Source organism: Hyalella azteca, unplaced genomic scaffold (assembly GCF_000764305.2).
Source record: "Hyalella azteca isolate HAZT.00-mixed unplaced genomic scaffold, Hazt_2.0.2 contig3451, whole genome shotgun sequence".
Taxonomy (NCBI): domain Eukaryota; kingdom Metazoa; phylum Arthropoda; class Malacostraca; order Amphipoda; family Hyalellidae; genus Hyalella; species Hyalella azteca.
The window spans coordinates 109,651-126,379 of NW_025933700.1; the positions used below are offsets into that span (position 1 = coordinate 109,651).

Sequence of the window (16,729 nt, forward strand, 5' to 3'; positions counted from 1 at the left end):
CGAGCCCATGCATTAAGAATTTCATTGAAGTAAAAATAATATTATGGCTTTCAATGGAGAAATCTTCATCTGATATTTGAACTTGAAACTCTACAAGGCGAAGTAATTCTGTTATATTTTCGGATTTGCCTGAATTGCTGGTAGAAACTCATAAAACCAAACTTTATTCTACTGAAAAGTTTACACGTTTTTGCTCTCTTTGTTTTTAACGTTATCGTGTTTGTTTTTCCTGTAAGGAGCGCGACGAGCATGAGCCTTCCGTGGGAGTACCCTGAGAAGCAGGGCCTGTACGACCCCTCGTACGAGACCGCAGCGTGCGGTGTCGGCTTCGTCGTCAACATCGATGGAGAATCCTCACCTAAGGTGCGTGGCGACCGCAGTGTTTTATCTTCAGGTTAAATACCTGGCTGTGTTGTTGGTGCTTACTGCATCCTGTTCAGAATCAAACTGTAATACAATAACATTTACCATGTCTTTGCAATCGGAAAGTGCACAGTGTTCAGACATAGCTTTCGAATGCCGGCAATTTCCTGTATTTTTTTATAATTTCAGTTGAATCATAAATAAAATTCATCAGATTCTCAATTGATGGGCGGCCCTTGCGTCTTTTTAATCCTTGAAATGAATTCCTGTGGCAATCAGATACATTATAATTTATGATAATTTGGCGGAATCCACAATTGCTCTCCCTGATTCTTTTGAACTTCAGATCGTTTATTTTAACTTTTCATCTATATTAATTTGTGGAGAACCAGCATTTTGGACAGAAAGCAAAATGTATATTTTACTCTAGGAATTTTTCATGATAGCAGATTTTATACATTGTATACATCAATCCAAAATTGTTTATAAATAATTGGTATAATAATAAACAAATTGAGTTCTCACAACACTTCAATTCGCTAAAAGAATCTAACATAAAGCATATTTTTTTAAACAATTCAGGGTTGTGTAGTATTGAATTTTATTTCTGCTGACATTTTCTCTAGCATTGCAACCTCTGGTCATTCTCTATCGCCGCCATTGCTGTAGAGATTAAAACCTGCATAGCGATGCTGACTCTGTACTTTGTTGATACAGCAACTCTGTGACTTTTTTTTTTTTTTTTTTTGAGGTTGTTTATTTTCTCATAGCTATCTCGATCAATATTGTAACTATTGAGAGTTTGGGAAAATTTGCTCGGTCTAAAAGTACTGTTCGTATTTGCTTATATTATATTATAATATATATTATTTATATTGTTTCCTGGTTGTGTAACTCATCTATAGGCTTACTTTAGCACAAGCGTGTCGGCGTCGGCTCTCGTGCTGCTGCCAACTTTCAACTTCTGGCAAGGCACGTTTTGCTCATTCACCGACATTGCCGAGCTACGTGAAGAGTAGCCTCACGTGCGGCCAACCAAAGTGCCTTGTAGCTCTTATTAATTCTATTACCACTATATTCAGGCTTGTTTCAATTTTTTTTTACAAGAGGGTCTGAAATCTTTTCATTTGATAGACGATATATATATACACGGCTGACAAATGTTTCATATATATGTTTATGATAATGTTTATATTATTTATATGTTTCAATCAATATATTTTTAAATAATATGTTGCAGATTATTTTTGAACAAAGTTTGCGACACACGACTAATCTTGTTGCAATGATTGTTGCAATGCAATCAACGCCGGCAATGAGAAAATTGCCGGCGTCCTTGCCCCGACGCCCGCCTGCATTGCGGTATTCTAGGTTATGCCTTTGTTCTTCTGGCTCCCTGCATGGCTCCTCGCCCCCTTCGGCCACTTTATCTAGCCGGGTTGGGCCAGAAAAAACTGGTTACTTGTTGGTCATTTTGGCTTAAGTCAGCAAAGTCTCAAGGCGCGACTCATGCATGTCTAAAGTACATCAAGTTGAGGTCGTGAACTCGAGTTAAAAATGCCTTGCGACTTATGGTTGTAGGTCAAATTGATTTCTACTCGTAACACGAGAGCTGTTGTTACGTACATGGTCCGTACACAGGGTTATGGTTATTTTTCTGACCTGGTGGGCAGAAATCTTTTTAACTTTTCCCAATAATAGTATTTGAAGGATGCTCCATTAATATTTTCTACATGCACAAGTATATAACATACTGCAGTTACGAATCTAAAAACGGACTGGTGCTATCCTCGAAAGAAACTAGCGTATTAATTGATGACCTAGCCGCATAGAACTCATATATTTTTCCCACATGATTTGTCTAGTCCCAAAAGCTTATTTGATTAGTTCGATTTGCAGTGCTACACTCAAACCGGTACTTGTTAGTGAAAAGTTCATCCGTCCTGTTCTGTAGCCGCACTAACTCATGCACGGGTTTGACTTATCTGATTCATATCTATCAAAATGGGACTTCAGCGCAAGATGCCTATGTTTACTATTTCTATTGTCAAACAACTGATAAGAAATTTGTATTGCTAAGTTCTGCCTGGCTTTCGCACATTCAGATTGCTATCACAATAGGTCTGCTCTGCCCTGACCCCGAGTTGGGACGTGTATGGGGTATAATAGACAAACTTGGCGGTGCCTTGCATATGTGGCGGGACGAGCATCAGCGTTATAACATGAAAAGTTTGCGCGATGGTCAGGCTTGCGCGGTAGAACTAGAGATGCCTTTTCTACTGTCTGTCTTATATCGCAGTATGTTGGGCTATTCATGCGCAACTTCCCGTATCGGCCATGTGTTGTCGGCCGTTTAGGGTCCCCTGTGTCGTCCATGTACCGACCCCCGTATCGGCCTCGTAGCGTTCCCTGTGTCGGCCGTGTAGGATCCCCTGTGTCGTCCGTGTACCGTCCCGCGTGTCGGCCACGTGGCGTACGCCGTGTCGACCGTGTAGGATCCCCTGTGTCGTCCGAGGCCGTGTAGGATCCCCTGTGTCGTCCGTGTACCGTCCCCTGTGTCGGCCGCGTAGCGTCCCCTGTGTCGGTCGTGTAGGGTCCCCTGTGTCGGCCATGTACCGTCCCCCGTGTCGGCCACGTGGCGTCCCCCGTGTCGGCCGTGTAGGGTCCCCTGTGTCGGCCGTGTAGGGTCCCCTGTGTCGGCCGTGTAGGATTCCCTGTGTCGTCCGTGTACCGTCCCCTGTTTCGGCCGTGTAGGGTCCCCTGTGTCGGCCGCGTAGCGTCCCAATGTCGTCCGTGTAGGGTCCCCCGTGTCGTCCGTGTACCGTCCCGTGTCGGCCACGTGGCGTACGCCGTGTCGACCGTGTTGCGTTCTCCGCCAACTAGGTGATCGCTGCATGCGACGTCGTCGAACGCTTGGCTATGAGCCAGCAACACCTCTATAGCGATCGTTGCACTCTGCGTACGAGATAACTTTTCAAGTAATACCCAACAAATTATCAACCCAATGGCAAGGCATTGAACGAGTATATAATGATTGAAAATTATACGAATACCCTCTCACCAGCAAAATTTTATCAGATGATACATTGCTAAATTATCCCGCAATCTTTATTCGAGATAATTTGAAAAACTTGTTAACGTTTAAATTACAGACACTTAATCGAGTGAAGATAAGTAGAGTGAACACATGGACTTCGTTTGAGGCAAGCATGTGTACGTTAGACCATTCATTAAACCATTGCAAATGCTGTCTTTCTTATCTTTCAGGTATTCATAGTTTTCGGTCCCTCTGTGCTTAAGGTATTCTTCACATTGCATGTGCACTTATTCAATGCGCTATAAGCTGTTAATTTATTTGATGATCAGACGCACCGCACGCCTTTGTTCACATTACAGCGTCGTCATTTGAAGAATACCGTGCTGTTCTTGTGGTGTAGATGGTGCAGCAATATCATAACAGAGTCGAGATTCAAAAACCTCTCAAAAATGCAGTTATAGTTTTATTAAAGCTGATATGCCATGCTTCTTATTAAAGATATACAACCCCTGGCAAAAATTATGGAATCACCGGCCTCGGAGGATGTTCATTCAGTTTTTTAACTTAGTAGAAAAAAAGCAGATCACAGACTTTACACAAAACTAAAGTAATTTCAAATAGCAACTTTCTGGCTTTAAGAAACACTATAAAAAATCAAGAAATTTAGCCAATCAGCCAATTGGCTAAATGCGGAAAGAAATGTATCACCGCGGAAAGAAATGTATCACCGCGGAAAGAAATGTATAGAAATTCTCCGTAAATGAGTTGCGACTATGTTACGACGGTGTTAGAAAAAAATTTTGTTTTAACATAACATAACATAGTGAACTCTGCGCTGCAGCGTAGGTCTGATGTGGCCTGTCGCCGATTCTTTTCCTTTTCGTGCCTTGTTCACAGAAGATCTAAAGTCGTGTCATTTGACCGGATCTTTTCAGGACTGACGATAGTTTGAAATAGCAACTAGACTTCCACCGGGTTCGATATGGTGCTACGCATTTCAAGTCTGAACATATATTTTTCCATAGCTTTATCTAGTCTGTTCTTGAACGTGTTCATACTCGGAGCGCCAACGACGTAATCGGGGAGGCTGTTCCACATGTCGGTGATTCGAAGCGAGAAGAAATTTTGTCGCGTGGAGAAGTTGCAGCGTAGTTTTTTTAGTTTATAGCTGTGGCCCCTGGTGTTGGTTCTTGTTTCAAATTCTAGTAATCCTTCGTGGACCTTGTATAAACCATGAGTATACTTGTATACTTCAATGAGGTCCCCACAAGCCTTCTGGGACCTTGTATAAACCATGAGTATACTTGTATACTTCAATGAGGTCCCCACGCAGGCGTCGAAAACTGAGGCTTGGAAGCTTCATAATCTTTAATCTTCCTTCATGGGACTTGCCCTTGAAGCCTGGAATTATCCTTGTTGCACGTTTTGACCATTCTCTATTGAATTTAATGTCGTCATTAGGACTTCATATTCTTATGGTAATGACATTTTTTCTTCTTTTAATTAATGTAATTTTCTTCTTATAACAACTTTATTGTAATGACGCATTCCATTGTTGCAGATCATCCGCGACGCCGAAAGGCTGGCGTCGCGGATGAAGCATCGCGGCGCGTGCGGCTGCGACAACGACACCGGCGATGGCGCAGGCGTGATGGTCGCCATGCCGCACTCCTTCTACCGCTCCATCCTGTGAGTTTGCTACTTGATATCACCTGCAAGGGTCCTGTTGTGGAGGAAAAACTTGAGAAGTGAAATGTCTCATATCAAAAAAATTTAAATAAATTTATGAGGTCAATAGTAGGAAATTATCAATTATACAAAGAAATGTTCCTTACTTAGCGCGCAATACCTAGCAGTTAGTCGTAACGTACTGGGTTTATGTTATTCCATTGCATCTACATGAGGTTTATAGCATACCTTCTCTGCTAATGGAGCGCCACTCAGTTGAGATTAGCGCTTCATCTTGCGTCAGGACTTCTGCTAATTCTACTTATGTTCATGTGGTGTAAGGGAATTATTTCTAGCAGTTTAAATCGCGGTAATTATCTTGGAGCACGTTTTTATAGTTTATATAATGGCAGTGTTGAGGGTGGTTTTTTTCCCGTTGATCTTGTCTTACGTAATTGGGAAATTATGGTGGCCAGTGGTTATTGAAAATTTCATGCCGCTATCACATATGCGTTATTAGCTGCAATGATCCACGGCGTGTGAGAGCGCCATCATTGGATAATTTACGTTATATATCCCGGCTACGTGAATTAAATTTGGATAATTTACGCTATACAATTTAATATATTTACGCTACGTGAATTAAATTAAATATGTTAAAGCTTGCCAGTGATGTGAGCACGCAGGTGTCGAGATGGCTGCAGGTCATTCATGTAACGCAAACCGTTACTCAGCCCGGCATCTACAAAATACTGAGATTTTTGTATTGCATTAACATGAATTTTCTTGGCATGAAATCGGTGAAGTGAAGCATTGTGCAACTGTCGCCTGTGTATTCTAGTGCAGGCTTGTAGAGCAGCTGTTTTTGACGTTTATCAAGTATACCGCTGAGTCTTGCTGTTTTTCTGACGTTTATCAGGTATGCTGCTACGTCTTGCAGCTCTTCTGACGTTTATCAAATATGCTGCTATGTCTGCTGCACCAGCACAATAAGACCGTCTCACTATCCTCACTTTCTTCGTGTGTTGTCTTAGTTTTCACATTAGGCACAAGGGAAATATCATGTGTTTTCTCCTATTTTTCATAATTATGATAAATTATGAAAATTGGTGATCATCCAGCGTTATTTCCAAAATTATGTTGCCGTTAAGAGGCTGATGCTTCTGGTCCAAGAAAACTGTTTCAAGAGGGTTCGTGAGAAATATTTCCATTTCACCGTTTTTTTGCGATGGTCTACATGGATTGAGGAAATCAAACCGTACGTATTGTGCGTGTTTTTAAAGCTATGTCGTTTCCTCCATGAAGCCTTAGGATAGGACAGTGCCTTCATTATATATGACGTTAGGCCTCCCAAATAACTGTATATTAAATTATTGAAATTGTTATTTCTGTACATAAAGTGAACAAAATTAATACAGTGTTGTTAATACTGTAAACATACTGTACTTCATGCATTTGTTGTTATACTGTCCTAAAGTTGTTGTAAGCTGATGCGAAATTAAATATACACTCACATCCTGTACTCGCCCTCTGTCCCTAAAACCTATAGTAACGTCCATGGTGTAAGGCCTAAAATTTCTTCAAAGTTTACCCCTACCTTTTTCTGGCCTGCTCCCATAACGTGTTTGGTATCTTGTTAGGCGAGAGTCCTGCTAAGAGCTGGTCTATATTGGGGCTGTTCCCGATGTGTAGGACGATAGCACATATTATAGACACTTTTCTAGCTCCCCTCCTCATTATTATGGGGAGCCTGCCTACCACAAGCTCTGTTTGTGATGCGTCGCTCAGGTTATTGAGGCTGCGTGTAGACTGTGCAGACTATACACCTTGGGCTGATCGATAGCAACCCTCTATTGTTCATAGAGATAAGACTCCCGACAGTTGCTGTTGATTGCTGTAGACGACGAACGTATATATACATAAAAAATTCTTTACTACAACAAAGTTGAGTTAGTTTAGTTACAAAATTTTCAGATTAATACAAAAGAGGATTCGTTGCTTTGTATGTTTTTAATGGCGCAATACAGGTTCTCATCTCCCAATAAATTTCCATTTCTTCTACACTGAAGGCTAAATTGCTACACTGGAACATACTTTTACTTTATTTCTTTCTTTAACAGAATCGAGATAACATTTCAATTTTTCCCGTAGTAGTTGTTACGATTTTTTTGCGCAGGCTGACAACGGTATTATCTCGGTCTGCTGCATTTGTGTTTATAATGAAAGTCAATAAACCAAATCTAATCAACTTCTTGTTTATCTATTACTGAGGAAAGACACATAGATAAGCCGTTTCACGCACAATACATCTCTGTATAATTTTATGCTAGGCGTCTGTGGGCGCTGAGGCACACAGCTATTCCAGCTATGTTATTACTGTTCTGTCATATCCGAAACTTACGGCATACTTCTCATACGACTTCAGCATTTAAAACTCGCATAACTTTTCAAAAATGATCGAGACATCTTACGATTTCTTAAACATTAGTTTATTTTAATTTTGCAGGATGGCAGTAGTGCCTTCCTGCAGTTACTGCCCAACTTTTTGACTGTGGCATTACTCTAGTTCTTGACTGTTCTTCATAACACGTAAGACGTCCATTTTATTAAAGAATAGTGCCAATGAATTGCGTTGGTGAGGTACTTTCCTTTACCAAATGTTCTTTTAATTCTATGGCATTAGTACATCCCGTGTTTTTGTGAATTATTCACGCGGAATAAGCCAATTGCCCCGCGCTAATCCCCTATATGCACAGGTCTGTCCGCACTCTTTGATCTCCGCTATATTGGGACGCCTGAAAATACACGCACTCGCTGTTGCCACGCGGCGCCCACGACGAGCCGCTGGCTACTCACGTGTCATTTCTTCAGCTCTAAAGTGGACTTCTCGTACAGGCTCGTTAGCCTGCGAGACCCTGTCGAGGTGGCTTTATTTTAGGCGACTTTCGGTGCCACCCGCAAGTGTTATTCATTTCCCATAATGGCCCTGTGATAGTTAAATTCAACTTACATTGAAAATAACACTTCTAATTCTTATAATTGAGGATTAATATGACATTGTGCGTCAGCTATTATGACCTTATGTGCGTATATGTAAACTGGGCGTTTATATAATAATAAAACAAAACTCTTTTAATGACAGTACCGATACAGGTCGTCTAACAGTCCTTCGTACGCGAACTATAAAAAAAAGGATTGCGCGGTCAAAGTGTAAATTTTTGCAGTCAACGTATCAACCAGCTATATAAAAACAAATAGCTGCGCATTTTGATACTCAAGAGAAAGCAAGACTGGCGACGCAGTGGCGCCAGCGCCGCTAACCTTGCGACATTTGAACGGAATCTCGAGGTCGGCAGTCGTGCCCATGAATGCAGCAGCCTGCAGGGTCAAGTTAATAAGACGTAAAACACGTGCAAGGATACCAGCCAAGTGCGAAGTGCATTCACCGCAGCAGCTACTACTGCTACACAGATTACTTGCGCGTATTTGTTAATGGATGACACGCCGCCATTACGCGCCACTCCTGACATTTGATGTTCATTAGTTTTTATCAATGCGCTTTGATCAGAAAATATTTGATAACAATTACATTGATAAAAGTTGATGGACTTAAATAAGTGTTTTTTATGTATTTTATTATTTTTGTGCATTCATTGAATTATTTTTCATTCTGCAAATCGCCATTTACTGTGAAACATTCGTGGTTGTTTCACTTTTTCATTCCATCAAACGTTACATAACTGTGCAGACGCTTGCTCTAATTCACTCAGCATGTTTGCTAAGTTTGATCATCTTTGTTGACTTGGAGGAAAGTTAGTTCGGCGCAATGCGTCACCTCTAGCAAGTCTGACTAACTCAACACTCGAGCGAATATGGACACAAGTTTCTTGCGTCTGCACGCGCAGTAGTGCCATCCTAACCGAAGACATCTCATTCCTTTCGATGTTTAATAGTGTGAATTTTGTCCGCGATTTATTGATTAAACTTTTGAAAATTTCTCAGAACCAAAGCGTAAGATTTCATCAACATTTCCCCGTCTCGTTATCTCTGGTGTTGGCAGCCACTGAAGCGAGCTGATAAACATTCCCAGAAAGACACGTGTGTGTAGAAAATCTCCACGATATTCGCGCCTGACTTGAGTTTTCTCGAACGTCACGTTTATTCAAGCATGTCTCGTGAATTCAAAGACAAATATTTAGTCTAGCACGTTTAATTGGATTTAACTTTGGTGGAACACGGCACCTACTGACGATGCGGCAAATTTACAAGCGTAGCAATTAATTTGGTTTAAGTTTGTGGTCGTCATTATTATTTCCATTCATGTTTTACAGCTTGAATTAGTTCGTGCTATAACATTTACTAAAAATTTATATTTCAAGATACAACAGCTGTCATTAGAGAATTTGAATTACTGTCGGAATTATCATCCTGGAATACTGGAGCCATCCTTGGTAATTTTTTCTAGACATTTATCTATTGAGGTCATGGCTGCAGTTTAACGTACCTGCAAGGTACACGCAGTGCGCAGACTGTATACGTTATCTGCAGCGCTCGAGCGCAGGCAGGCGGCTGGCGAGCCTCTATCGAGATAACGTTGCCTGATCGCTCACTACGAGCTTTCTCCTCCACTGACTTTCAAATGAAGGGATATTTTGCCTCGTTGCTGCTGAATTTGAAAATTTTTATTATATTTAATTGTGAACTTACTTCAATGTTTCCTCATTTAATCTTCAGAGGAACTTTAATTTAAAATTACAATAAATGCTTAATGTATATTCTCTTATGTTAAACATTAAATTAATTGCAATTCATGCGCCGTATTTGTTTCCGAGTAGAAAAATCATATTTCGTATTCTTTTTAGCGCATTTTCTCATTTATGGAAAAAATGCACTATTGTGCTCGCCATGTCCGTCTGTCCGTCCGTCTGTCCGTCTGTCGGTCCGTCCGTGACCTCAAGTTTTCGTCGACGAGAAAATGCGCTCTCTGTCACTCACTGCAGTGAGTACTGAGTTATATTTTTTGTGTTAGGTTTTAGTGAGAGGCAATAATTAGTAAAGTATCAAAATTAATACTTATTAAGTATCTTACATTATTATTAGATTTCTAGGAAAATCATAGAATTAAAAAAAATTCTCCCATTATTTGTTTGAATGTTCTACTAATTTTCAGTACTCGAATTTGAACACATTATCTATTGTCGCATAAATCTAATTCTTAACATCGATGAAAATGCATTTAACAGTGAATAATTTTTCGCGTGAATTTAAAAAATTTAACAACGCGTGAAAGCAAAAATGGGGGGAATAAAACGGTAATTTCAGAGCAAAGCGTTATCATATTTGTCTATTTATTGAAATTATTTTGTCAAGAAATCTGCCGAGAATCTTCCATTGTAATTGTGTGCAAATGCTGCTTCCTGCAAATAATACGAGCTCCTGCTGCTGCCAATACTCGACCCTCACTGATTTTAATCAAACGCGTAGCACAGTTTCTTCTTCATTATTTACTTATTTCATTGAATAAAACTGAACTTAATTTCGATTTTAAAAAGTTACTTTAACGCATAGATACTGTGACTTTTGTTGACGAGGGCAAAACAGGCTATTCCATCCCTCAGACGTGTACTGCAATCCATGTTACTAATTTCAAGGGTAAGAACGAGTTCATTCATTTGTAATGGGTTAATATGACCGATTTAGACCGTGGAAGCATTCTATCCCTAGAAAGCTGTGAACTATTTGAACACAATAGCGTGATTTTTAGTAGTTTGCTATCAAAATTCATTGATTTTTCTAATTAAACGAAACTTGGACGCCCTCAGTAATTTATTTTGTATGACACAGGAAAGAAGCGGACTTAGAACTGCCAGCTCCTGGCCGCTACGCGACGGGCATCTTCTTCCTGGAGGAGTCGAGCGTCGTCGAGTCGCAGGGGCAGTTCGAGAACCTGGCCACCGCGCACGGCCTCAAAGTGAGTAACGGGGCCGTATGTAATTTTTTACACCGTTGAAAAATATAATTTTTGCATCGTTATACTATTTAATTTTTGTACCGTGTAAATTTTGCTCCTTGCAACGTAATAAAGTGTACCTATCATAAATCATTTATGTGTATTTTTTAGTACAAGGTTGGGTAATATAATGCTGCGACGCTGTCCAGTATAATTTTTTCGAGTTTGTTAGCGGTGGCGGCAGTATCGTGCAACGATTATGTGTCAAATATCGTTTATTTGTGTTTATTAGCCCCAGGTCGGCAGTATCATGCAGCGCCGATTGTAAATAACATCATTCTTCGAGTTTCTTCACAATCTTATGTTTGTCGAATATGATCAACTTTACTCTCAACTATTATGTACTCTCAACTATTATGTAAAACTATCACATATCTTGCATTAAAAAGGGAATAATTATTATTGTGGTGATGAAATGAGTTATATTTTTCAATGATACTTGTTTAGTATAATGCAATGAATAATACGGCCACAAGTGTCATTCGTTTAGCATTCCCAGTTGACTGGAATTTACGTGTCCTGCGTTTCGCGTTTTGTGGGTGTGGAAGCTATAAATGGAAACTACTGCATCATATGTTTAAATTAAATTCGATATTAATTTAATAGTAGGATTGATAAAAAACGTGATTTTAAACAATATGAATTGTCACCTCAATTTCCGCTGCCTTTGCCTTGCGATTCTAAGAAATTTCTTATGTGTATTCCATACGCGTTCATGTAATTGCACGCTTGTGTGTCAGTTAATTCGCAATTTTAAGAGCAATTTAATACCGTGAATGAACTCTAGCCTTTTCGTAGCGAGGTTAAAAGTCGCGATCGATGGACGAGGGCGTGTTTCAGAGACCTGACCTCACGAGCTTCCCATTGGCTGTTGCCGAGTGACGTCAAGCCTACGGTTTCCCGTATTGATCCAAAACGATGTCCAATTCAAGGACGGAGGAGGGGGGGGGAATGGAAATATCTCCCTCCCGTGTTATCAATCTTATGAAACTATTCCCTTTGCGCCGTCTCTGCCATGAACGGTGACGGCCGGCTTCCATCGCCTCATTTGGTCTTCACTCTAGGTTCCAGAAGCGCAGTATTGGATGCACTGCGGTGAAATTCCCAAGGTTTTACCTTGATCTGAATAACATGGAGATTCTTTGAATCTCTATGCAATAAATTGCATTTTTCCTCCATAGTGAAGGCGATTTTCGTGCATTAAAATATCAGTGCTTATTTAAGCTACTTCAGAGATAATGACTGATTTCATTATCCCGTTCAATTTAAATCAGCGCTCGTAGCGGGACATGCAGGTGTCTTGTATCAGCGAGCGGTGCTGGTCAGATACTAGAGCCTGTACAGTGCACAGCAAGTCTTCAGAGCTTTATACTAATTAATTGTTTTCGTTTACATTTATTACGTTCAGTATTTTTTATTTCTCTTTTAACGGTACGACGAATTATTTTATGCCATCACGTTTAGTCGCCGCATTCCATGCAGTGTTGAGGACATGAAGCTTCTAGCGCCTCGCGTGCCCTCGCTGTTTCGCTCAATAGTTGAACCTGTATAATTGTAGCCCACGCTGCGCCACCGCCATCACGAATAGCCTTCACTGTCATGAGGACGAGTTCAGTTCGGACCATGAATTGCTTCAATGAATAAAAAGTTATTATGATAAGCAGTAAAAAGTTCGTGCTATGAATCGAGGACGAAGCGATCGTCTTAACCAGTGTTAAGTTACCAAGAGACTTGATATTACGAGCGTTCCATTTCGTTTTATTTGCATGATTTACGATTAATGAAGTATCGCGAAAAGGCAAAATTTTCTCATTTGCTAAACATGAAGACTTGAGTCCTACCATGGCGATTGTTTTTTTCTGTTCGACTCCGCGCACGACTTGCTGGATCAGGACTCAGGCCCAGCCTGCTGTCTTTTTTCTCAGTAATCAAGGAGTGTTTGGTCATGTCCAATACATGCCATTTATACTTCCTGACATGATATTGTGAAGAATTTTGTAGCAATTGGAACTTTCTTGATATAATGAACGTTTCTCCATTATTCACTGGTGTCCATTGGGTGCCTCACACCTTAGTCTTTACTAACGATATTTCGAGTTTCTTGGCTTCATGGTAAGAATAGTATTGGCGAAGATTAACGCATCAACAGACAAATGGTTGAACAAATCTCATTTCGTAAGCCTCGAGATATAGCGACATTGCTGGACACTAACATGCATGTGTCGCAACGGGCTCCCTCCCACCATTTCTACCTCAAACGAACAGAGCCTTATTGCGGTGAGGTTTTGTCAAGATTCTCTTCACGTGCTGCTCCTTCCTTCTGTCTCTGCTGCTCAGCCTTCGACATGTGACCTTGACCTGCTGCACTCCCTTTGAACGACTCTACAGAACGTACAATTATGTGTAATAAAATGCCATTACCGTTATCACTTCCATGTTATTCCGTCTGAGATCAAAGACGCTGCAATGCGTTATCCAAGAGAGTTTTTACTGTCTAGAAATAGAATATTGACCTCGATTGCACAGAGTCTATGGTTCTCTTCATACCAAGCAATAGCTTGGGGTACATTGCCATGTGAACTTTAGAGCGCACGTTGCTCATAAACTCTGATGTATGAAGCTCATTCTTATCTTATCGGCGCCGATTAATCGAGGGGGCGCAGCCATTGGCCTGTGCGCTATATCTTGGGGGAGGGGGTCGATAGGGGGAGGGGGGTTACCCCTTTTTAGGAATTATCCTTGGTTTGATAATTTTGAAGGCCGGCTCTAAGGATTTGCATTATCCCAGCTTGTATTCTTATCTCATCATAATAACTTTAATTAATATTTTTTTCAAATAGTTACAGTAAATGGAAACGAAATTTTAGATCATTGTAGTTAGCTAGTCAAAAGTCATTTCATGGTATTTTGAAATTGAAACTCTAAATATTTCGATGCACCTGGCGTACAGGTGCTGCACTGGAGGCGGGTGCCCGTGGACAGCAGCGTGCTGGGCAAGGTGGCCAAGAGCACAGAGCCTCTCCAGATGCAGGTCTTCGTCATCCCTCCTGATGATCTTGACGACCACGCCTTCCACAGACAGGTGAACATTAGTTATATGTTTCTATCAAAGTTGTTATACATTGAATGAACGGATGTGAGAAGCCGTTATTATTATTGTACTTTATCTAATACCTTGAATTCAAATGTTAGCTTTAGACCTTGAGTTCTACTTTGATCTGAAAGGCCTGAAGCAACTAGCCATTGCAGTTTGTACTTCTTGGAAAGTCGAAGGCAGTTGGACTTGTGGCCCAACGAGGGTGTATTATGCAGCTTTTGTGGAGCATCACTCTCGACGTAATGTGGCATTAACGGGCAGCCGCATGAAACATTCGCCGACTCCTTCACCTCGCGCTCTTGTATTTATTCATATGCAACCCGACGCATAAACCTTGCATTTGCCGTAACTGTAACATCTCTAACGATGAAGGTCTACGCTGAGCTGGAGCAATGATTACTTACCCACCGTCCATCAGAAAACAGGAAGTCTACATGTTCACCAAATACTAACTGCCTGTTTTGAAATTAGATACGTCAGTAAATTCACGAATTATTAAACTGTCTTTCTATCTTTACTCGGCTCACTTATAATAGAAACTAAATACATGCCAATGTTCAATACCGTTTGACTTTGGTTTCCTTCTGTATTTGTCACATGGGGATGTTGACTTAGTAATCGGGATATCGACTTCTGTGAGAACTGACGATAGTATCGCTACTGTATCGATTCTCTTCTATCACCCTATACTCGACTAATGCCTTGTTCACGATAGCTTATCTTGCTATTCGTGACGTGCTAACCGCTCACGAGTTTGCTGCAAGTCGTTTATCCTATTTTATGTTTTCCTTAGCTAACGCAGGCTCACAATATTATTTCCTGATTTTTGCTAGTTTTTGCAAACAACAGTTTTGAACCTTGGGGGTTCTTTCCTTGCTTCCATATGGATGTACCCTCGCTAGATTCTCTTAACCTATTCAGGAAAACTCACAGAACTGGACAAAATGAGTTAGTTCTCCGTGATACTATTTTTTTCTCTGGAGTTACGACGGCTACATGGACTATCGTATTTAATAAAAAGCTACTTTGCATCGCCCTGTGGCAAAATGCCGAGGAAATTGTGTGGGCGGTAATTGAACAATTGTACCGCGCACGGGTTGTCTGCTCTGCTCGGCTCACTGCCGTTATTGATCTCTCCCTCTGCCGGGCCTCTTACTCCATGCGCCACGTCTCTTAAAGATCACTTGCGCGTTGAAGCTTTGACGTTGTATCAAAGAAATGGTAATATTTTCGCCAACTTACAGCAATTCAATGATTTATATTTGGGCTGCGATTCCTATATCATCGTTAGTCATTGATAATTAAATTCTTCGTCACCTACAAAGCTATCCATGCTTTCCCATCTGCTCAATGATCGGTAAAGACACAGCGACTTTTAGCTTTATAGTGATAATTAGAGCAAACAATCCTAAGAATTCCACTTCCTTAGTATGCTTCTGAAGTAGGTTCTGGAAGTGGGTTCCAGAAGGGGTTCTAGAAGTGGGTTTCTAGAAGTGGGTTCCAGAAGTGGGTTCTAGAAGTGGATAAGTTTGTTCATTTGTTTGGTGGTTGCAGGTGTGGGTGCTGCGTAAGCGAGCATCTCACCGCCTGCCAGCCCCCGGCCGCCGCTTCTACGTGTGTTCGCTGTCAACCACGACGATGGTGTACAAGGGGCAGCTCACGTCTGATCAGATCTGGACATACTTCCTCGACCTCGCCGTGAGTGCCGCGACTATTATATGTTCGTTATCGTTTGAAGCGTCTTTGTTGTTTTTCCTCATGGTCATGTTGGGTAAAATTGATAAATAAAAATGATATTTTGCATGCGAAAAGTAGTTTAATTCATATCACGTTTATTTGATTATATTTACAGAGACTACATTTTGACTGCCTATGTTCAGCATTCACTCAATATTTTCATAACAAATACCTAAATATATTTAGTAGATCGTTATGGAAATGAAGTATGTTACGTGTTTGTTACTTGTGCAGAGCGCTGACTTCCAGACGTACCTGGCCCTGGTGCACACACGCTTCTCCACCAACACCTTCCCCTCCTGGGAGCGAGCTCATCCTCTCAGGTCATCTAAATTTTACTCGCCACGATCCCACCCGTTGTATTATTAACCAATAGTGATTTGTTTTGAAATGTTCCCATGATTACTCGATTGAATTTAATAGATGAGAGCGTGTTAATACAATACAATTGCAAAGCCCTGACACGGTTAGATCTTTCTTAGTAATTATTGCAGCCCATTCACTGACTACAAAGCATCAAATAAAAAAGTAATAATAAATAAAAATAAATGATATAATAATTCGAGTACAGCAACGGCATCGTATGTACATGACGACGCTAGCTTTCGACACGGTTGGATCTTTCTTAGTAATTATTGCAGCCCATTCACTGACTACAAAGCATCAAATAAAAAAGTAGTAAACCAAAAAAATATAATAAATAAAAATAAATAATATAATAATATAGATAAAAATTTCAATAATAAAAAATAAAATATTCTTTGAAATGCGAATAATTTGTGTCTTGAAGTTTGCTATTTAGTTGGCCTTTCCCTTG

At 40.6% G+C, this 16,729-nt stretch overlaps 1 protein-coding gene across 2 annotated transcripts in view; it reads left to right on the forward strand.

The window, feature by feature from the left end:
* Positions 1-16,729, forward strand: part of LOC108678918 (glutamate synthase [NADH]) — a 42,202-nt gene that overhangs the window by 3,892 nt on the left and 21,581 nt on the right. For both annotated transcript variants that reach the window (XM_047879624.1, XM_018167415.2), the window contains exons 2-7: positions 237-363; positions 4,962-5,089; positions 10,913-11,039; positions 14,029-14,160; positions 15,730-15,873; positions 16,147-16,235. In XM_047879624.1, coding sequence (XP_047735580.1) covers positions 250-363; positions 4,962-5,089; positions 10,913-11,039; positions 14,029-14,160; positions 15,730-15,873; positions 16,147-16,235 — 734 coding nt within the window. In that variant the 5' untranslated portion in view covers positions 237-249. The remainder of the gene's footprint in view (positions 1-236; positions 364-4,961; positions 5,090-10,912; positions 11,040-14,028; positions 14,161-15,729; positions 15,874-16,146; positions 16,236-16,729) is intronic.